The sequence below is a fragment of the Symphalangus syndactylus genome, chromosome 18 (assembly GCF_028878055.3).
Source record: "Symphalangus syndactylus isolate Jambi chromosome 18, NHGRI_mSymSyn1-v2.1_pri, whole genome shotgun sequence".
Classification (NCBI taxonomy): domain Eukaryota; kingdom Metazoa; phylum Chordata; class Mammalia; order Primates; family Hylobatidae; genus Symphalangus; species Symphalangus syndactylus.
In genome coordinates, this window is record NC_072440.2 from 77,988,144 (window position 1) to 78,010,594 (window position 22,451).

The window sequence follows — 22,451 nt, forward strand, 5'->3', positions numbered from 1 at the left end:
ATAGGTGGGGCTCAGTGGCTCACACCTGCAATCCCAGCAATTTGGGAGGCCGAGGTGGGCAGATCGCTTAAGGCCAGGAGTTTGAAACCAGCCGGGGCAACAAAGCAAAACCTTGTCTCTATTCTAAAAAATAAATAAATAAATAAATTGTTTAAAGTGTTACGATTACAGGCACAGTGGCCTGAAACCCTGTCTCTACAAAAAATAAAAAAATTAGCCCTGGGTGTGGTTGCGCATGCCTGTAGTCCCACCTACTCAGGAAGCTGAGACAGGAGGGTTGCTTGAGCCCAGGAAGCAGAGGCTACAGTGAGCCGGGATCTCACCACTGTACTTTAGCATGGGTGACAGAGCAAGACGTTGTCTTAAAAAAAAAAAAGTTATAAACTGCCTAAATATTTAACACTTGGGGAACTGGTTAGATAAACAATAGCTATTTAGATCTTTAAAATATTTACCAAGAGCTTATACTGATAAGTCAATATCTTTATAACATAAGATGAAAAATAAGCAGGATAGGGAACTGTATGTTAAGTATGCTCTCAGTTATGCTTAAAAAATACAATACACATCGCTTCTCGGCCTTTTGGCTAAGATCAAGTGTAAAAAATACAATACAGGCCAGGTGCGGTGGCTCATGCCTGTAATCCCAGCGCTTTGGGAGGCCAAGACAGGCGGATCACCTGAGGTCAGGAGTTTGAGACCAGCCTGGCTAAAATGGTAAAATCCTGTTTCTACTAAAAATTTGTACAAAGGGCCGGGCACGGTGGCTCACGCTTGTAATCCCAGCCTTTGGGAGGCCGAGGTGGGCGGATCACGAGGTCAGGAGATCGAGACCACAGTGAAACCCCATCTCTACTAAAAATACAAAAAAATTAGCCGGGCGTGGTGGCGGGCGCCTGTAGTCCCAGCTACTCGGAGAGGCTGAGGCAGGAGAATGGCGTGAACCCGGGAGGCGGAGCTTGCAGTGAGCCGAGATCGTGCCACTGCACTCCAGCCTGGGCAACAGAGCGAGACTCCGTCTCAAAAAAAAAAAAAAAAAAAAAATTTGTACAAAGAAAAAAAAGACACTATAACATTAAAAGTTGACTTTAACTAGACAAAACTAGAGGAGAGGAACTTGATGCATAATAGTAACAAAAATAAAATAAATCTTTCTTTTTTTTTTTTTTTCTGAGACGGAGTCTCACTCTGTCACCCAGGCTGAAGTGCAGTGGCACGATCTCGGCTCAATGCAACCTGTGCCTCCAAGGTTCAAGCAATTCTCCTGCCTCAGCCTCCCGAGTAGCTGGGATTATAGGTGCCCACCACCATGCCCAGCTAATTTTTTTTTTTTTTAATTTTTAGTAGAGACGGGGTTTTCCCATCTTGGCCAGGGTGGTCTCGAACTCCTGACCTCGTGATCTACCTGCCTTGGCCTCCCAAAGTCCTGAGATTACAGGCGTGAACCACCACGCCTGGCCAAAATAAATCATCTTTAAAAATAAATAGACAAGCCCTATATGAAGAAAAACATAAAATTTTATTAAATGGCATAAAGATCAAACAAATAGATAAATAGAAACACCATTTTCCTGAATGGGAAGACTTATTAAACTCAAAATGTCAATTCTTCCTAAATTAATGTATAAACAATACAATTCCAATAACAACTGCAGGAAGGACTTGGCACCCCTTGTTCTGGGGTACAGGCCAGGCGTGGTGGCAGGTGCCTGTAATCCCAGCTACTCGGCAGGCTGAGGCAGGAGAAACACTTGAACCCGAGATGCGGGGGTTGGTTGCAGTGAGCCACGATCGCGCCATTGCACTCCCGCCTGGGTGACGAGAGCGAGACTTCGTCTCAAAAAAAAACAAAAGAAAGCGCCCCCTCTCCCCGCCAAAAGAAATCTTAATACATATGGAAGCATTTCATCTATAATAATGGTAGCACTTCAGTCAGATGGGCAGAATGGGCTGCTTAACCAATGATGTTAACACAAAGGATCACAGAGCTGAAAAAAAAATAAGGATAAATTCCTATCTCATAAGGATAAACTCCTAACGCAAACCATAGACAGAATGAAATTCCAGATGGGTCAAGATCAAAGAAAAATGTTAAGTGTAAAAAATGAAAACGTTTACAGTAAAAATAACTGAGAAAAATACTGAAGAATCTGAGGATAAGATGCAGAACTCAAAAACCAAAACATTTTAAGGTTCACAGAATCACATAAAATTTGTAAATGTCTACATGGCAAAAAGATATAAATACAGTGAAACAATAAGTAAAGTGACAGATGAGAAAATATTAACAGAACATATAACTGAAAAACATTAATATTCACAAAAACTCTGTTTCTACAAATGGATAAGACAAGCAACTCAAAAAATAAAAAGCAAAGAATGTGAACAAATCAACCACAAAAGGGTGAAATACAGTTGGCCAATAAACACAAGAAAAGATACTCAATCTCACTAATAGCCCAAGAAAGTATAGTAACACTGAGGCCCAGGTTAGGACTAAGGACTTTAAAAGCAATCATAGTGCTAGCAAGAGTATGGGGTAATAGGTATTGTTGATAGGAGGAGAAATATGAATTGCCATATCTTTCTGCAAAGAGATCAGGCAGTATAATTTTTGTTGTTGCTGTTGAGATAGGGTCTCATTCTGTCACCCACACTGGAGTGCAGTGGCACAATCATGGCTCACTACAGTCTTGACCTCCCAGGTCCAAGTGATCTTCTACCTCAGCCTCCCAAGTAGCTGAGACCACAGGCACTACCACGGTCAGTTAATTTTTTTTTTTTTTTAAAGACTGGGGTCTCACTATGTTGCCCAGGCTGGTCTGTAACTCCTGGGCTTAAGCAATCCTGCCTTGGCCTCCCAAAGTGCTAGAATTATAGGTATGGGCCACTGTGCTCGGCCAGTATAATTTTTTTTTTTAATGTGCATAACCCGTTGACCCAGCAATCCCACTTCTAGGAAATCATCCTTTAAAAATAAAAGCCCTAACAGCTAGAAAATGAACAAGAAATGAACAGACAGCTCACCAAAGGGGATATGCAGATGGCCAATAAGCACAGGAAAAGATGTTCAACATCATTAGTCATTAGGGAAATGCAAATTCAAACCACAATAAGACACAACTACACACCTATCAGAATGGCTAAAATACAAAGTCATGACAAAACCAAATGCTAGCAAGGATGCAGAGAAACTGGATCACTGCCACACTATTGGTGGGAACGTAAAATGGTACAGCTGCTCTAGATAAAACTAACTATGCAAATACCATACAACCTAGCAATGATACTCTTGTGCCAGAGAAATTATTGTTGGCAAGAAAGATAAAGGTAGACTCATGCTCTACTGGTGGAAATGTTTCAAAAGCCAGAGGCTGTTCTCTTTGATTCAGCAACCCAACTCCTGGAAACCTACACCAGAAATATAAAATCCTCAGTATATTAAAAAAATGATGCTTAAGGATGTCTATTGCTTCATTGTCCATCATAGTAAAAATCAAAAACAAAGTCAGTATTCCACAGGCAACTGTCTGTACCTCTGCAACATGCAATGCAATGTAGCCTTTTAGAAAGAATTATTAGCTGGGCAGCGGCAGTGGCTCGCACCTGTAATCCCAGCACTTTGGGAGGCCGACGTGGGCGGATCACTTGAGGTCAGGAATTTGAGACCAGCCTGGCCAACATGGTGAAATCCCGTCTCTAACAAAAACACAAAAATTAGCCAGGCGTGGTGGCGGGCACCTGTAACCCCAGCTACTCAGGAGGCTGAGGCAGGAGAATTGCTTGAACCTGGGAAGTAGAGGTTGCAGTGAGCCAAGATTGCATCACTCACTGCACTTCAGCCTGGGTGACACAGTGACATTCTGTCCCCAAAAAATAAATAAACAAAAAGAATCATTAGAACTGTAACTTGGAGGCCAGGCGCGGTGGCTTATGCGCCTGTAATCCCAGCACTTTGGGAGGTCGAGGCGGGCAGATCACGAGGTCAGGAGATCGAGACCATTCTGGCTAACACGGTGAAACCCCATCTCTACTAAAAATACAAAAAATTAGCCGGGCATGGTGGCGGGTGCCTGTAGTCCCAGCTACTCAGGAGGCTGAGGCAGGAGAATGGCGTGAACCCAGGAGGCGGAGCTTGCAGTGAGCCGAAATCACGTCACTGCACTCCAGCCTGGGCGACAGAGCAAGACTCCGTCTCAAAAAAAAAAAAAGGCCAGGCGCGGTGGCTCACACCTATAATCCCAGCACTTTGGGAGGCTGAGGCGGGCGGATCACGAGGTCAGGAGATCAAGACCATCCTGGCCAACATAGTGAAACTACGTCTCTACTAAAAAACAAAAATTAGCCAGGCGTGGTGGCGCGTGCCTGTAATCCCAGCTACTCAAGAGGCTGAGGCAGGAGAATCGCTTGAACCAGGGAGTTTCAGTGAACTGAGATCGTGCCACAGCACTCCAGTCTGGCGACAGGGTGAGGCACCATCACCAAAAAATATAAAAAATTAAAAAAAAAGAACTATAACTTGGAAATATTTCAATGCAGGAGTACCAAGATAAAAAATAAAACTGCAAAGCATTATGTATGATTCTTTTTTTGTAAAACAATGGCAATAAAGGCTATATATGTGTGTATAGATACATGGCTATTTTATTTGTAAATAATTGTGTACACATGGAAAAATGTAGAACAAATAATTCTTGGTCATTAACATAAGCAACCCAAAGGGAAGGAGAACATACAGGACAGAAAAAAGGGGACCCTCCCCCTCTCCCCAAAATAAAATAGTTGACCAAAAAGTAAAAAGAAAAAAATTCATGCTTGGCAACCGTGATAACTCACAAGGCAGCAGTTTTCAAAGTACCATAAGTGTGAAGGTTTGAGAATAGCAGAAAGGTACATACAAATAATCAAATTAATCTTTGTACAGAGGAACCAGAAAATGGAAAAATAACCTATCTTTAAATGGTAAATCATAATTTCTGATGATTTTCTTTTTCTTTTCTTTTTTTTTTTTTTTTTTTTTTTTTGAGACGGAGTTTCATTCTTGTTGCCCAGGCTGGAGTGCAATGGCGTGATCTCGGCTCACCACAACCTCTGCCTCCCGGGTTCAAGCAATTCTTCTGCCTCAGCCTCCCGAGAAGCTAGGATTACAGGCATGCGCCACCATGCCCAGCTAATTCTGTATTTTTAGTAGGGACAGGGTTTCTCCATATTGGTCAGGTGGGTCTCGAACTCCTGACCTCAGATGATCTGCGCACCTCGGCCTTCCAAAGTGCTCGGATTACAAGCATGAGCCACCGCGCCCAGCTCTGATAATTTCCAAATGTTACTAATATAAACAATAACTGTCCTCCCTGGTACAGACAGATCTCCAACTCTTGGTCTACACGCAAATGCTGCCTGGATACTCATGGCGGATGAGGAACGTCAAAATCAGGAACAGGTGCTGGCACTGAGAAGGAATCTGCTGAAGGAGCCGGAAAATCAAAAGGGAAAAAGAGAATGGAGAAAAACAAGAGCCCCTGGATGCAGGCGTGAATAAATGAGAAACGAGAAATCACATGAAGCCAATAGCCAACGGGATCTCCAAGTCTGGTCAAAGTCCACAGCCTGAGAGAACAAAAAATTCAAACCGAAAGCTTGCTTTAAAAAAATTAAAACTCAGCCAGGCACAGTGGCATGCACCTGGAGTCTCAGCTATTTGGGAGTTTGAGGAGGGAGGATCACTTGAGGCCAGGAGTTCAAAGCCAGCCTGGGCAATATAACGAGATTCGTCTTTAAAAACATTTTCTTAATAAATAAAAATAAAGGCCAGGCACGGTGGCTCATGCCTGTAATCCTAGCACTTTGGGAGGCCGAAGCGGGTAGATTGCCTGAGCTCAGGAGTTCCAGACCAGCCTGGGCAACACAGTGAAACCCTGTCTGTACTAAAATACAAAACAAAAAAAAATTAGCCAGGTATGGTAGCATGTACCTGTAATCCCAGCTACTCAGGAGGCTGAGACAGGAGAATCACTTGAACCTGGGAGGCAGAGGTTGCAGTGAGCCAAGATCATGCCACTGCACTCCAGGCTGGGCAACAGAGCGGGACTCCGTCTCAAAATTAAATACATAAATAATAAATAAATAAAAATAAAAAAATTTAAAAACCAATATATATTTCTTTTCATTCCTGCTTTCTGGCCAGCAGTGCATGAGATCACCCTTTTCTCCTCTCTCTCTCTCTCTCTCTGTATATATATATATATATATATATATATATATATATATATATTTTTTTTTTTTTTTTCAGTAGAGACGGAGTTTCACCATGTTGGCCAGGCTGGTCTCAAACTCCTGGTCTCAAGCAATCTGCCCCCCTCAGCCTCCCAAAGTGCTGGGATTAGAGGCGTGAGCCACCGTGCCTGGCCACTAACAATAATCTTGACTGTTGTTTTGAGGTTCTGTCAGTCTGATGGGTGAAAAGTAGGCAGCTCACTGTTGCTTTAATTTGCATTTCCTTGACTGCTAGTGAATTTCGGTGTCTTTCTTTTTCCTAATATGTTTGCTGGCTATTTGGCTTTGCTGTTTTGTGCAGTTTCCATGGTAGAGCCACGGCATTATTTCTCAGCCTCCACATTCAGGTAATCACTGACTCTCATCAAGGCTCAGTCCCAAACCTCAATCCTTCTGTCTCTTCCCCAGTCCCCACTTCACTCAGCGCTCCAACCCCGGCTCTCCCACACTCCATCTCACCCTACCCACCTCCACTCCTCCACCCACCCCAACCCATGCATCCTGGGCAGAAGCTATCTACCTGAAATGCAAATCTGACTGTGTCATTTTCTTTCTTCCTTTTTTACCGATTGGTACCATACTATGCTATAGGTACACAGTACATGACATGATTTTAGGGAAACACAGATAAACATTTATGTGTGTCAGGAAAAAATATAACCAGCCCCAGACCAGAGTAGACAGTGCCTTGGAATTCCACCTCAAGCCAACCTCTGGCTCAGAGGGAACACAGAAATGGCAAAAATGGTGAAAATGGTACACGATGGCCTAAGTTTAAGAAAGAATGCCCTGCCAGGCACAGTGGCTCACGCCTGTAATCCCAGCACTTTGGGAGGCCGAGGCGGGCAGATCACGAGGTCAGGAGTTTGAGACCAGCCTGGCCAACATGGTAAAACCCCATCTCCACAAAAAATACAAAAATTAGCCAGGCATGGTGGCAGGCACCTGTAGTCCCAGCTACTCGGAAGGCTGAGGCAGGAGAATCGCTTGAACCTGGGAGGCGGAGGTTGCAGTGAGCCAAGATTGCGCCACTGTTCTCCAGCCTGGGCAACAAAAGCAAAACTCTGTCTCAAAAATAAAAAATAAAAAAAGAAATACTGCCCTAAATGATGGCATTCAATACTTCCCTGTGACAGCAGAGAAAAACCTGCTGACTTTCCAACTGATCTCCCAAAACAAACAACACTCATCCACGCACCCCACCATGTTGCCCCACATTCCTGCACCTTCACATCTGCTATTCCCTCTGCCTAAAATTCCTATCCTACCTATTTGACTGCTAACAACCCTGTTGTCACCTCTATGACAACTAATATTTATTACAGGTCACCATAATTGCCCACAATTTACATGTCCAACTCCCAGATTCAATTTTGAATTTCTTGAAGACAGCAACCATCTCATCCAATTTGCATCGCCAATGACAACATAGCGCTCTATAAATAAATACCTGTTGAATGAAGGAATTAATGAGGCAATCCTCCGGCCTTCAGTTACTAGTAATTGTCAAAAAACACAGGTATGTCTACTCATACAAAAAAAAATGTTTTGAGTTTATTACGTTCTTACTGGGTGTACCAAGCAAATATTATTACAGCTAATCCTGACTATAACCCTAGCAAATGAGTATCATTATTATCATCTGATTTTCCAGATGGTGCATGCAAGGTTTAAAGGAGCTAAGTCAGTCCAAAATTACACAGCTGGTAACTGGTGATTTGTGGCTGAAGGAGGCATGAAGGTAAGTATGTCTGACACCAAAGCTCACACCCCATGCTCACCACCTCTCTCCACTGTCAGGTTCATGATAACGATGATGCTGCTAACATATTGTTTACTATGGCCTAGGCAGTGCTCTCAACAACTATCAATATAAATAAGACAAATATTATTTAAATTTAGATATAAAAATAGGTTCAGGGCCAGGCATAGTGACTCACGCCTGTAATCCCAGAACTTTGGGAGGCCAAGAAGGGTGGATCACCTGAGGTTGGGAGTTTGAGAGCAGCCTGGCCACCATGGTTAAACCCCGTCTCTACTAAAAATACAAAAATTAGCTGGGTGTGGTGACACACGCCTAAAATCCCACCTACTCGGAGGCTGAGGCACAAGAATCGCTAGAACCTGGGAGGCAGAGGTTGCAGTGAGCCGAGATCACGCCACTGCGCTCCAGCCTGGGCGACAGAGTGATATCCTGTTTCAAAAAAAAAAAAAAAATCAGATATAAAAATGGGCTTAGATTTGTTAAACGTCCTAGAGGCTGCCCATTGCTAGAAATAATATTTTTTCAAAATAAAACCCAAGCCATTCATTTAATCAAGCAATAAAATAAAAGAGTATGCAATATGGACTGTCTACTACAGAGCCTCGAAGTGGAAATAAAGTACTTGGGGTAAGGGAGGGGGAGAATCCAATTAATGAACCCCAGGATTTTTGGCCAGGATGACCAGAATCGTAACAACCAGTCAACACCTCAAATTAGTTAGAGGCTGGTAAGAACTTGTGATGCAGGGAACATAAAAATCACATGACAAACATTCAGAGATATTTAAAAGAGAAAAACATGCCTGAAAAAGCCATTCCGTTTCGTAAGTCCTCTGGGGGATACACGTGACAGTTTTCAACTGCATTAAGAATAACATCAGGAACAACAAAGGGCAACTGGTTTTGGTTTTTAGCTTCCTGAAAAGTCCAAAACTGATTCTAATTCCTCAACAGGTCAAAAAAAAAAAATCCCCAAAACAAATCATTCTTTCCTGCATGCTTTGAAAGGAGAAGAAATGTTCTCCTATGATTTCTTCTGACAGTCACCTGAAAGTTCATTAAAAAGAGCAATTTCTTGTTATTTTGTTTGTTTGTTTTTGTTTTTGAGACAGGGTCTCACTCACATCGCCCAGGCTACAGTGCAGTGGCGGGTTGATGGCTCACTGCAGCCTCGACCTCCTAGGCTCAAGTGATCCTCCCGCTTCAGCCTCTTGAGTAACTGAGACCACAGGCCTGCACCACCACACCTGGCTAGCTAATTTTTGTTTTTTTTGTAGACATGGGGTTTCACCATGTTGGCCAGGCCGGTCTCGAACTCCTAGGCTCAAGTGATCCTCCCACGTTGGCCTCCCAAAGGGCTTGAGATTACAAGTGCGGGCCACTGCACCTGGCCAAAATTAACAACTTCTAAATGCAGATGAATACCTGAAGCCAACTCACTGCCACCCATATTGCAAAGAGATCCAGTGTGTGTGTGGTAAATGTCTACCAAGTGTCAAAACACCTTACATATCCTTATAATGAAAATCACAACAGCTAACAATAACTGGAAACTTACTACCTGCCAGGCAATGTTCTAAGGGTTGCACATGAACTGACTCATAACAACCCTCTGAAGTGAATACCATTATACTACCCATTTCAGAGTTGAGGAAATTGAGGTGCAAGAAAGAAACTTGCCCAAAATCACGACACAACTCAGAACTGGCAAACCCAGGATTCAAACGCCAAGCTCCAAAGCCCATGCTGATTCCACTGCCCCCATTATCGTTCCTGTTCATAATTCAAAGGGAAAACTTCCAGATTATGTCCTCTGATTCCATATGGGACAAAGACGCCTTGGCGAACAATCATGTGTCTAGTCTTTGAGGTAACTTCTAGGGCCTACAAAGCTCCTGGGCCATTATTTCTAGAGGGCAAAATATTCCAAAGATATCTTAAAGCTTCTTCACAGGCCAGTCTGCCTAAAAGAACATGGAATAATTTCAGTGAACCACAAGAATGAGTCTTTGTTCCTAGGGAAAAACAGAGCTAGAAAAACATCACTAACAGAAAGTGAAGAGGAGAAGCACGCATTTCAGAGCCCAGCGGCTGCCACCACTTCCTCCTGCGGAGGCTTCTCAGGACTCTATTTGAAGGAAAAAACAAGTCTCGCCTGCATTTCCCCTACTGTCAATACTGTTTTATGTTCCACGTGAAGACAGCTGCATATCACGGTGTCCGTCTGTCACAAGATCAAACGTGTATATATATATATATATATATATATACACACACACACACACATAAAAATATATATACACACATATACATATATATATATATATATCTCACACACATACACATACACATACAGAAACATGCTCGCACACATCCACCTTGGATTCTGTATTTTGGCAAAATAATGCGGTACACCATTTAGGCTCCCAAATCCGGCAATGGTCTGCTCTGTCCTGCTAGCACTGTCTCTACTTGAAACATTACTCATCCACCAACACCTTGGCAGTTTTTTTTCGATGTAAGGATATGTACTATTATTTACTTATTTGTCTTGAATTTGCCTCACTTTGTTCAGTTACATACACCTGTTTTAAAAATTATTTTAAAATTTAAAAAATGGAACACTCCATCACAGTTGTAAATGGTAAACTAGAATCATATGACATAAAAACAGTAGCCTTAAAACTAAACGTAGGCCGGGCGCGGTGGCTCACGCCTGTAATCCCACCACTTTGGGAGGCTGAGGCAGGTGGATCACTTGAGGTTGGGAGTTTAAGACCAGCCTGACCAACATGGTGAAACCCCGTCTCTACTAAAAATACAAAAATTAGCCAGGCCTGGAGGCACACACCTGTAGTCCCAGCTACTAGGGAGGCTGAGGCAAGAGAATCGCTTGAACCCAGGAGGTGGAGGTTGCAGTGAACTGAGATTGCACCACTGCACTCCAGCCTGTGTGACAGAGCAAGACTCCATCTCAAGTTAAAAAGAAAAAAAAAAAAAAACTAAATACAATTAATGTAATAAATTTTGACTCTCTGCCATGGCCAGAGGATGGCTCTGAGCCTGAAATCTGCACACTATGTTTTAAAAAGAAGAGGCATTCGAAACATATTGTTTTTAACTATTTTGAACAAGCTGTCATTTTTGTAAGTCAAAAATGATCCAGGCTGGGTGCGGTGGCTCATGCCTGTAATCCCAGCACTTTGGGAGGCCAAGGCAGGCAGATCACCTGAGGTCGGGAGTTCAGATCCAGCCTGACCAACATGGAGAAACACCGTCTCTACTAAAAATACAAAATTAGCCGGGCATGGTGGTGCACACCTGTAATCCCAGCTACCTGGGAGGCCGAGGCAAGAGAATCGCTTGAACCCGGGAGGCAGAGGTTGCGGTGAGCCAAGATCGTGCCATTGCACTCCAGCTTGGGCAACAAGAGCGAAACTCCATCTCAGAAAAAGAAAAAAAATTTCCTTGAAAAAGTTGTGAAAAGCAGGCCAGGCGCAGTGGCTCACACCTGTAATCCCAGCATATTGGGAGGCTGAGGCGGGCAGATCACGAGGTCAGGAGATCAAAACTACCCTGGCTAACACGGTGAAACCCCATCTCTACTAAAAATACAAAAAAATTAGCTGGGCATGGTGGTGGGCATCTGTAGTCCCAGCTATGCGGGAGGCTGAGGCAGGAGAATGGCATGAACCCGGGAGGCAGAGCTTGGAGGGAGCCGAGATCACGCCACTGCACTCCGGCCTAGGCGACAGAGCGAGACTCCATCTCAAAAAAAGAAAGAAAAAGTAGTGAAAAGCTTTAAAAACAAAAGGAGAAAAAGGGCAGATGGCTGGATCAGAGAGCAGGGGAAAGCATGTGAGGCCTCCAGGCTGTGTTAAGGACGTGGGTCTTTCTCCCAAGAGCAAAGAGAAGGCAGCTGGGAGGTTTCAAGGGAGCATGAGGTGAGGGAATCTGCATTCTGCATTCAATGTGGTGTAAGCAGGACAAGAACGAATGGGAAGAGCCTAGAGCTGCAGCAGCCATCCTGTGAGATGTTGGTGATGGGGACCGCGGGCCAGCAGAGGAGCTGGAGGGAAGTGACTGGATTTGAGCTCAACTCCAGGGCCAGGCCAGCTATCAGGGGTGAGGAAAGGACCTCCTAACCTATTTTTAAATGTTCGCTGACTTTCCCTCCTGAGATTCAACTTTCTTCTTTTTTTTAATTATTTTTTTGAGACGGAGTCTCACTCGCTCACTCAGGATGGAGTGCAGTGGCACGATCTCGGCTCACTGCAACCTCTGCCTCCTGGGTTCAAGCAATTCTCCTGTCTCAGCCTCCCGAGTAGCTGGGATTACAGGTGGGCACCACCATGCCTGGCTAATTTTTGTATTTTTAGTAGAGACAGGGTTTTGCCATGTTGGCCAGGCTGGTCTTGAACTCCTGACCTCAAGTGATTCGCCTGTCTCAGCCTCCCAAAAGGCTGGGATTATAGGCATGAGCCACCGTGCCCAGCCGAGATTCAACTTTCTCACAGAATAGGGACAATGATGTGGCCTTTCCAACATGAAGGTGGTGCCACCTTTACCCAAATACATTTCAAAGGTAAGACCAGGTCTCTGATATTAAGAAGGAATCCCACTGAGATAGAGGAGAATAATTTTTTTTTTTTTAAACCCAGCCCCAAAAACAATTTAGTCACTAAATAGCACATAAGGGAGAAAGAACAAGTCATGTAACTCTAGCCGTTCCAAAACGGCTAACCTAGGCTATGGCATTTTGCCTCTCTGAATCTGTTTTCTCATCAGTAAAAAAGGGATAACCCAGGCACAGTGTGGCTCATACCTATAATCCCAACACTTTGGGAGGCCAAGGTGGGAGGATCACTTGAGTCCACGAGTTCGAGACCAGCCTGGGCAACATAGTGAGACCCCATCTCTACAAAAAATACAAAAATTAGCCAGGTATGGTGGCTTGCATCTGTAGTGTCAGCTACTCAGGAGGCTGAGATGGGAAGATCTTGAGCCTGGGAGGTTAAGGCTGCTGTGAACCATGATCACACCACTGCACTCCAGGCTGAGCAACAGAGCAAGACCCTGTCTCAAAAAAAAAAAAGAAAGGATAATACTTCTGCTCCTTCTGAGGACTAAGAATCAACATAAATAAAATGTAGCAAAAGCCGTCATAAACTATAACTATTATTATTACTTTTTTTTTTTTTTTTGAGACGGAGTATCGCTCTTGTTGCCCAGGCTGGAATGCAATAGCGAAATCTCGACTCACTAAAACCTCCGCCTCCTTGGTTCAAGTACTTCTACTGCCTCGGCCTCCCTGCCTAGCTGGGATTACAGGCATGCACCACCATGCCTGGCCAATTTTATATTTTAAGTAGAGATGGGGTTTCTCCACATTGGTCAGGCTGGTCTCGAACTCCCAACCTCAGGTGATCTTCCCGCCTTGGCCTCCCAAAGTGCTGAGATTACAGGCGTGAGCCACCATGCCTGGCTATTATTATTATTATTATTATTTAGAGAAAGGGTCTCTATTGCCCAGGCTGGAACACAATGGAGCAACCTCAGCTCAACGAAATCTCTGAAGTTCAAGTGCTTCTCCTGCCTTGGCCTCCCTGCCTAGCTAGGATTACAGGCATGCACCACCATGCCTGGCTAATTTTGTATTTTAAGTAGAGATGGGGTTTCTCCACATTGGTCAGGCTGGTCTCGAACTCCCAAACTCAGGTGATCCTCCCGCCTCAGCCTCCCAAAGTGCTGGGATTACAGGCGTGAGCCACCATGCCTGGCTATTATTATTATTATTATTATTATTACTATTTTAGAGACAGGGTCTCTGTCTATTTCCCAGGCTGGAATGCAATGGCATGATCATAGCTCACTGCAGCCTTGAACTCCTGGCCTCAAGCAATCCTCCTACCTCAGCCTCCCAAAGCAATGAGATTACAGACATGAGCCACAGCGCCTGGGCTATTATTAGTAATAGTAAGCCACGTACTCCTTTTAGCCATAAACGACAGTTATCACAGAAGGAATTAACTTTTTAAATTCTAGTATAAAATATAACATTTTCTATAACAAAGGTTATAGTAGTAAATTCTATTATATAGGTTCAGTATTCCTTATCCAAAATGCTTAGGATCAGAAAAGTTTCAGATTTCAGATTTTTCCTGACTGTGGAATATTTGCATTATATACTTACCAGTTAGGCATGCCTAATCCAAAAATCCAAAATCCAAATGGCTTCCATGAGCATTTCCTTTGAGCATCATGTTGGTACTCAAAAAGTTTTGGATTTTGGAGCATTTTGAATTTTGGGTTTTTGGATGAGGGATACTCCACCTGTGTAAGAATACATTAACCTAACATTCAGAGCAGGATTGCCTCTCTCAGGAAGTGGACAGCACGGTAATGAAGAAAAGTGGTCAAGAAGTCATGGATACTTAAGACACACACACAGCACACACACCCATACACACACATACACACAGACAAACCAACCCGGCCAGGAAACAGGAGTCTTCCTAATTACCTCTGCATCCCAGGCCCTGGAACAGTGATTGCACTGGAAGCTTTGGTGTCCAGCAGAATCACCTGGGGATCCTGTTGAAATGCAAATTCTCAGCAAGCTCCTCGGCTTCAGTCGTACACACACACACTCATGCACATATACACATCTTGCTCCAATACAACTAGGACAGGACGTAGACACTGCATCATTAATCAATAAGCCTCCCAGGGGATTCTGATGCAAGCAGACCTTGGATCCCTGTGTGGACCAAGGCCAGACCCCACAGTAGGCCCTCAGGAAGGACTAAATTGATCAATCAGTCGAATGATCTAATGCCACAAACATATACTGAGAATCTAATGTACAACAGGCACAAAGTGCTTCTGTACAACACTGAGAAGTAAAATTTTAAAAAATAAATGGAGAAACACCCTTTCTGCATTCAAATCTCACAAGCTTCGTGGTGGCACAGATATTTAAACACTTCACTACAGTACGATGTAATACACACACTCATCCGGATAACAAATTTTAACTGAGCACCTTCTAGATGCTTCTAGGCACTAGAGAAACATCTGTAAACAAGACAGCAAAACATCCCTGCCTGCACAGAGCTGACATTATAGTGACAGGTAATAGGCAAAATTAAAAAGCCGAATGTATATATAGTCTGTGGGATGGTGATATGTGCAATGGAGAAAACCTAAGCAAAGAAGGAACGGATAATAGGGCGCACCATTTTAAATCTGTGCCAGTTTCAAATCATCCACGTGGCTCTATTCCCGGAAGGTCTACATGCTTTCTCATGGCTGTTAAAAGTTTACAGAAGAACAAAGGTAGGAAAGGACAGAAAAAGGAACGATGGACACAGGAGGGTGGGCTAGGGTGAGAGGGTGGGGGACATGAACAGTTTCCAGGATGAGATGAACGGTGAGCAAGCAAGCTCCCTTCCCTTTCCTTCCCATGCAGGAATGTCCCTCCTGCCACCCCAGGGGCTACAGAGCAAGGATCAGCTCTGACTGAGCTCACAACGCATTTGCAGCAAGGACTGGAGGCCTATGTGTCTCCTACCTTTGCCAAGTCCTATGTGTCTCCTTCCAGCCAATGTTATCAGCTTATGCAATGATGTCAGCCTTTCCTGGGTCGTCAATGTCAATGGCCATTTTTAGGATTTTTTTTTTTTTTTTGAGATGGAGTCTTGCTCTGTCGCCCAGGCTAGAGTGCAGTGGCACAATCTCGGCTCACTGCAACCTCTGCCTCCTGGATTTAGGCAATTCTTCTTCCTCAGCCTCCCAAGTAGCTGTAGCTGGGATTACAGGCACCGCCACCGTGCCTGGCTAATTTTTTCTATTTTTAGTAGAGATGAGGTTTCACCATCTTGGCCAGGCTGGACTCGAACTCCTGACCTTGTGATCCACCTGCCTCAACCTCCCAAAGTGCTGGGATTACAGGCGTGAGCCACTGCGCCTAGCCGAATTTTATTTTTTGAGACACAGTCTCATCCTGTCTCACTCTGTCACCCAGGATGGAGTATAGTGGCGCGATCTCAGCTCACTGCAACCTCCACCTCCTAAACCCTTAATTTTCCCCAAAATTAGCCTGGGTTCAAGCGATTCTCCTGCCTCGGACTCCCACGTCCCTGGGACTACAGGTGTGCACCACCACACCCAGCTAATTTCTGTATTTTTAGTAGAGACAGGGTTTCGCCATGTTGGCCAGCCTGGTCTCGAACTCCTGACCTCAAGTGATCTACCTGCCTCGGCCTCGCAAAGCGCTGGGATTATTGGCATGAGCCACCGCGCCTGGCCCATTTTTAGGAATTACTTTTTATCATAAAAGGAACAAATGATCACAATAAAAAACGTGAAAAATACCAGAAAGCAATATTCCTGGTATTCTTACCCCTACGGCTACCTCAGGCCACGTTTCGGTGTGTTCTGGCCAGAGTTGCTATCTAACATAGCTAAGACCACTCCATATGCATAGAATTTCGGATCCTGCTCTTGTTACAACATATGCCTTTTTACTACATATGTAATTTTTAAATCACTACCTATGCATTTTTCTGTTGAAAACAAATTCTATATAAACATCATTTTAATGGCTATATAACATTCCACCCCATTAATGCACTATATTTTATAACAATTTCCCAATTCTTGGGTATTTAGGCATCCAAGTTCTCATAATTATTAATTACCCTGAAAATAACTTTATATGGAAAGGTATCTTGAATAATTCCCTCAGAATAGATTCCTAGAAAAAGAATTATGGAAAATGTGGAGTGTTGGAGATGAGCAGTCACCGCACAGAGAGTCCACGGTTGACTCAAATTTCAGCGCTGCACCTTTTGGCTGCAGAGGCAGAGCTCAGAAGCCGGCCGCCTTCTGCTGCCTTTCCGACCTGGATGGTCAACGGATTTAGAAGCCGGCCGCCTTCTGCCGCCTTTCCAACCTCGATGGTCAACGGTTTTAGAAGCAACATATCTACCTGCTGTCGGAATCCGAGGCGATCTCCTTTCTGCCTCCAAAGCGGATCTGGCACTGCAGAGAAAAAGAAGCTGCTGAGATCAGCTGTTGGGATGGGACACTCAAAACGTCATAACACAGCCTACACAGGGCTTAAGAGTCAGGGAGGGGACACGGGACCAGAAGCTCTGCATGCCAAGTGAGGACATCCCTGTCCCCTGGGTATCAGCACAAAACTTAAGAAGGTGCACACTCCAGCCCTGAAGCTGCCACTTAAAGGAAACCCTTATCTCCCACTTGTACAGAAGCAAGCCTTGTGGGAAAACATTGCTAACAGAAAAACAAAAGCACACAGCCATCTGTGCATTATCCAGGAAGCTGCTCCTGCCTGTCGGCAGCTGACTATCTACCACACAGAGCTCTTCACGGGCGATAATTACAACTTCTACAAGCCTATGCTGAATGGGTCCCTTTGGACAAGCCCCAGAGTTGTCATGACTGGCTATGACGTTACAACAGCACAAATCAAGCCTCACACGAGTCATGTGGTTGTGCGGAATGACAATTTACTGAGGGTGGGAAAAATAAAAGCAGGCTACTTCTTTTTTTTTTTTTTTTTTTTTTTTTTTGGGATGGAGTTTCACTCTTGTTGCCCAGGCTGGAGTGTAATATCAATCTCAGCTCACCGCAACCTCTGCCTCCCGGGCTCAAGCGATTCTCCTGCCTCAGATACCCGAGTAGCTGGGATTACAGGCATGTGCCACTATGCCCAGCTAATTTTTGTATTCTTAGTAGAGATGGGGTTTCTCTATGTTGGTCAGGCTGGTCTTGAACTCCTGACCTCAGGTGATCTGCCCGCCTTGGCCTCTCAAAGTGCTGGGATTACAGGCGTGAGCCCCTGCGCCCAGCCCTGCAGGCTACTTTTTGAATTGGTAAAATTAAAATATAGATAACATAAACATTGCCATTTTAACCATCTTTAGGTGTAAATTTCAATTCACAATGTGAAGAAACCATCACCATTATCCACTATTCTAATTTTCTTTAAAAAAAAAAAAAAACATAGGGTCTCGCTCTGTCACCCAGGCTGAAGGGTAGTGGTGCCATCATAGCTCATGGTAACCTCGAATACCTAGGCTCAAGCAATTCTCCCACCTCAGCCTCCCAAGTAGCTGGGATTACAGGAAAGTACCACCAGGTCCAGCTCATATTTTTTATTTTTTGTAGAGACAGGGGTCTCACTATGTTGCCCAGGCTGGTCTCATACTCCTGGCCTCAAGATATCCTCCTGCCCCAACCTCTCAAAGCACTGGGATTACAGGTGTGAGCCACTGTGCCTGGCCTACTTCTTTTTCTTTTAAAGGTATAGTATCTCTGCTATGGGTAGCAGGCTTGCAGGGTTCCTAAACTTATTATCAAAACTACTACAATGTATGTGTGTGTGTCTGTGTGTGTGTGTGTGTCTGTGTATATGTGTGTGTGTGTGTATATATATAATTTTAAATGACATTTGTCAAAACAGATGAAACTGTACACTTAAATGGCTATATTTTATTATATGTAAATTATACATCAATAAAGTTTATTTTTGAAAGTCATGCAAAAAAGTCATATGCAACACTTTAACCCTCAAAACAACAATAATAATAATAATGATAATAACAGCAGGCTAGGCGCGGTGGCTCATGTCTGTAATCCCAGCAGTTAGGAAGGCCGAGGTGGGCGGATCACCCGAGGTCAGGAGTTCGAGACCAGCCTGGCCAACGTGGTAAAACCCCACCTCCACTAAAAAATACAAAAATTAGCCGGGTGTAGTGGCATGGACCTGTAGTCCCAGCTACTCAGGAGGCTGAGGCGGCAGAATCACTTGAGCCCAGGAGACAGAGGTTGCAGTGAGCTGAGACTGTGCCACTGTACTCCAGCCCGGGCAACAGAGCTAGACTCCATCTAAAAAAAAAAGCAGCAGCTCTGGGCATAAGCTCCACTTTATTTCTCTCTAACTGCTACCTTTAAAGTGGTTCAACTTGCCTCTTTACCTTATTATATTTTCCATTTCTGCAGCAAAGAAAGAACAAGCTAATAACATGGGCTCCAGATGTTACCATGTTAACAGGGGACCAGGCTCTGTCTGGGCCCTTTACCTACTTTAACAAGCCAATTCCTCAGCAGCCATACACAGATAATTGACCCAGTTATAGAAGAGCAGAGAGATGCTCAGGAAGGGTGCACGAGTTGTCCCTGTACACATAGAGCTGAAGAAGTAAAGCTGGCCTTTAATTCCAGCTACGTCTGAGCCAAAAGCCTGTGTCCTTCCTACCATACAATGCCTCAAGGCTTGCATAGATACTGCATTCTCTGGGCTCACTTCAATACTCAAGGTACACCCCGGCCACATGTGGTGGCATGCACCTGTAGTCCCAGCCACTCAGGAGGCCAAGGTGGGAGGAATGCTTGAGCCCAGGAGTTTGAGGTTACAATGAGCTATGATGGTACCACTGCACTCTAGCCTAGGCAACAGCAAGACCTTGTCTCTAAAAAATAAAAAAAAAATTAACGCACACCCCTATTACTTACCTCCCTATAGTGTAATTACACACAGAATTATAACTGTCAACTGCCCCTTCCAAAAAGCGAGCTCCTAGAATTCCTACATTTGGATCCTAGCTCTGCCTCTTACTAACTATGACGCCTTGAGCAAGTTATTGGATCCCGCTGAGCTTCAGTCTCCTCATCCATAAAATGAAACCAATTGTAGGAACTATAATCTCACAGTGTTGTTGGAAGGATTAAATATAAAGTGCTTAGCAGAGAGCCTGGCACACAGTGGAGGTGTGATCAGTGACAGCTAACAGCAGCATGCATCTGGTACATGCGGCAAGCAGATTCCAGTCTCACATCCAAGCTTACTTCCAAGCCCAGCCGGAGTCAAGCATCACAAATGGCATCACATCAATCACAGCAAAGCCACCTGCAGTGTCCACACAGCTGGGGGTAGCAGCAGAGGACCTCAGGCGTGGCCTCCTTCCTCCTTGTCCTAGCCTTCTTGTGCTCAAGGGTCCTAACTCCAAACCACCACCTCTGCACCCCTCAGAGTTGCCCTCAAACACGACTGCTTGGAAATGAGACAATGAGACTTTGAAACCCACATCAATGCCTTTTTTTTTTTTTTTTTTGAGACAAAGTCTCACTCTGTTGCCCAGGCTGGAGTGCAGTGGCGCAATCTCAGCTCACTGCAACCTCCACCTACCAGGTTCAAGCAATTCTCCTGCCTCAGCCTCCTGAAAAGCTGGGATTACAGGTGCCTGCCACCACACCCAGCTAATTTTTGTACTTGTAGTAGAGACAGGGTTTCACCATGTTGGCCAGGTTAGTCTGGAACTCCTGACCTCAAGTGATCTGGTCACCTTGACCTCCCAAAGTGTTAGGATTACAGGCGTGAGCCACCGCGCCCGGCCCAGTGCCTTTCTTAAAGGGACATCACTGAAGGATGGGGTCCTCTAGAGGGCTTTGGAAATACAAGACACAGGACTTCCTCCAACCCAACTTTGACCGTGTTCACTGCTCTATCATTATCCGAGGGAAAATGATTAGATCGTTTCACTGTTCCCACGTATAAAGTGGGAGTTAGTCTGTGTACGTTATAGGGAAGAAATGACCTACATTAATTATCTGACACTATTACTCGACCAAAAAGGCAAATGTGTGCTTTCTGCTTACCTGTTTCACTGCATCCAGCAGTCGCTCCAGCAGAAATTGTCTTTTGTCATTGTTCTGTGATCCTAAAATGCAATGAGGCTTAATTAGTTCTCTTTGACACTCGGACACGGCTGTCCCCAACTAGATCAGTCCTTTCCTACTGATCTTTAACAAAATCAGTAGCACAACTAGGTATCAATAATCTGTATCATTACAATGAAGTTTGGCTATTGCCTGTTACTGCATCAAAGGAAAACAGCTAAACTATTTTTCCCCAAATCTGAACACGTCTAGAATGGTCTAAAGGTTTCTCAACCCTTGGCACTACTGACATTGCAGGATGTTTAGCTGCATCCCTGGCCTCTACACACCACGTGGCATTAGCACACACAAACCCCTAAGTTATAACAAAAATGTCTCCATGTAATGTCAAATGTCCCCTGGGAATCAAAACTGCCCCCAGTTGTCAACCAGCAGCCTAAAATAAAAGTTTCCCAGTACAGTGGGAACTGCTCACTGGCTGGCTGTTCTCACTATCATCTCCAACATCCTTTTCTCATGCCACCTTCAGCAATCCAAGCTGTAAAACCTGATTACTCCTCTTCTCAGCAGCTGAGTTTGAACTTAAGCAGTCTGGCCAATGAGAAGACGGCAAAAGTGCATTGGGAAAGTTCTGGGAAAGTCATTCCCTTCTGATAGAAAGAAGAGCTTTGAAGGGCATCATGCTGTCCTCCATCCTTCATCCCTTAATCATAAACATGTTGGGTGGAGCCAGAGTAGCATTTTGCAACCATGAAGTCATGAGCCTGAGAGAAAGACCTAGAGAATCACAAAGACACCAGCCCTGATATCACTGAGTTGGTAAGCCAAGACTAGAAACAAGCTAACTCTCACAAAATAACCCTATTTGTCCACACCACTGCACATTGGGCTGTTACTTGCATCCAAAAGCATTCCCAACTGACACATATGACATACACTGAACTTCCATTTAAGAAGGTCTGGGGCAAGGACACTTGAAAGCACCAGGCAGACAGTTGTCAGAACCACACCTGATCTCCACAAGAGGCCCAATGACTCCAAGCAAGATACAAACCCCAGGGTATGATGCACCAGACACAGAGCACACTGACTTCAAAGGATACTGAAATTCAGGTTATAAAGGCAGATGCTCCACACTGCAGACGCTGAATTGCCATCAGGCTGCTTCTGTCTTGGGCAACTCTATGTGGCCTGCGCCAGGGAGTAGCAGCAAGGCATTATCTCAGAGATGGTCAGTGATTCCTCCAGGTCAAGCCAGGGCCAGCTGGTTGATAACCACCACCATGTGCTGGGTGCATCCTACATGCCAGGAACCAAGCTGAGCACTATGCACGCATCATCTCCCTTCATCTTCACATCCACCCTACAAGCCAGGATCCCAAACACAGATGGGAAAGCTGAAGCTCGGGGAAGTCAGGTGATTGTGTGCGTTGATCCACCCAGGACTTATTTAACTTCTAGTGTGTGTGAGGCAATGTTTTAAGAGCTGAGGACACAGGAGTTAAATGGTATAAAAGAGCCATCTTCTCATGGAGCTAAAATCCTACTAGAAGGCCAGGCACTGTGGCTCACACCTGTAATCCCAGCATTTTGGAAGGCTGAGGCAGGCAGATTACTTGAGATCAGGAGTTTGAGACAAGCCTGGGCAACATGATGAAGCTGTGTATCTACCAAAAACATAAAAATTGCCGGGCGCGGTGGCTCAC

The 22,451-nt window shown here is 44.5% G+C and overlaps 1 protein-coding gene across 1 annotated transcript in view; it reads right to left on the bottom strand.

Annotated features, from left to right (window-relative positions):
• LOC129468145 (sorting nexin-29) overlaps positions 1-22,451 on the bottom strand; it is a 155,316-nt gene that overhangs the window by 110,993 nt on the left and 21,872 nt on the right. Inside the window, exons 2-3 of the mRNA XM_055253313.2 lie at positions 20,725-20,786; positions 17,030-17,082 (exon numbers count right to left, since the gene is read on the bottom strand). Coding sequence (XP_055109288.1) covers positions 17,030-17,082; positions 20,725-20,786 — 115 coding nt within the window. The remainder of the gene's footprint in view (positions 1-17,029; positions 17,083-20,724; positions 20,787-22,451) is intronic.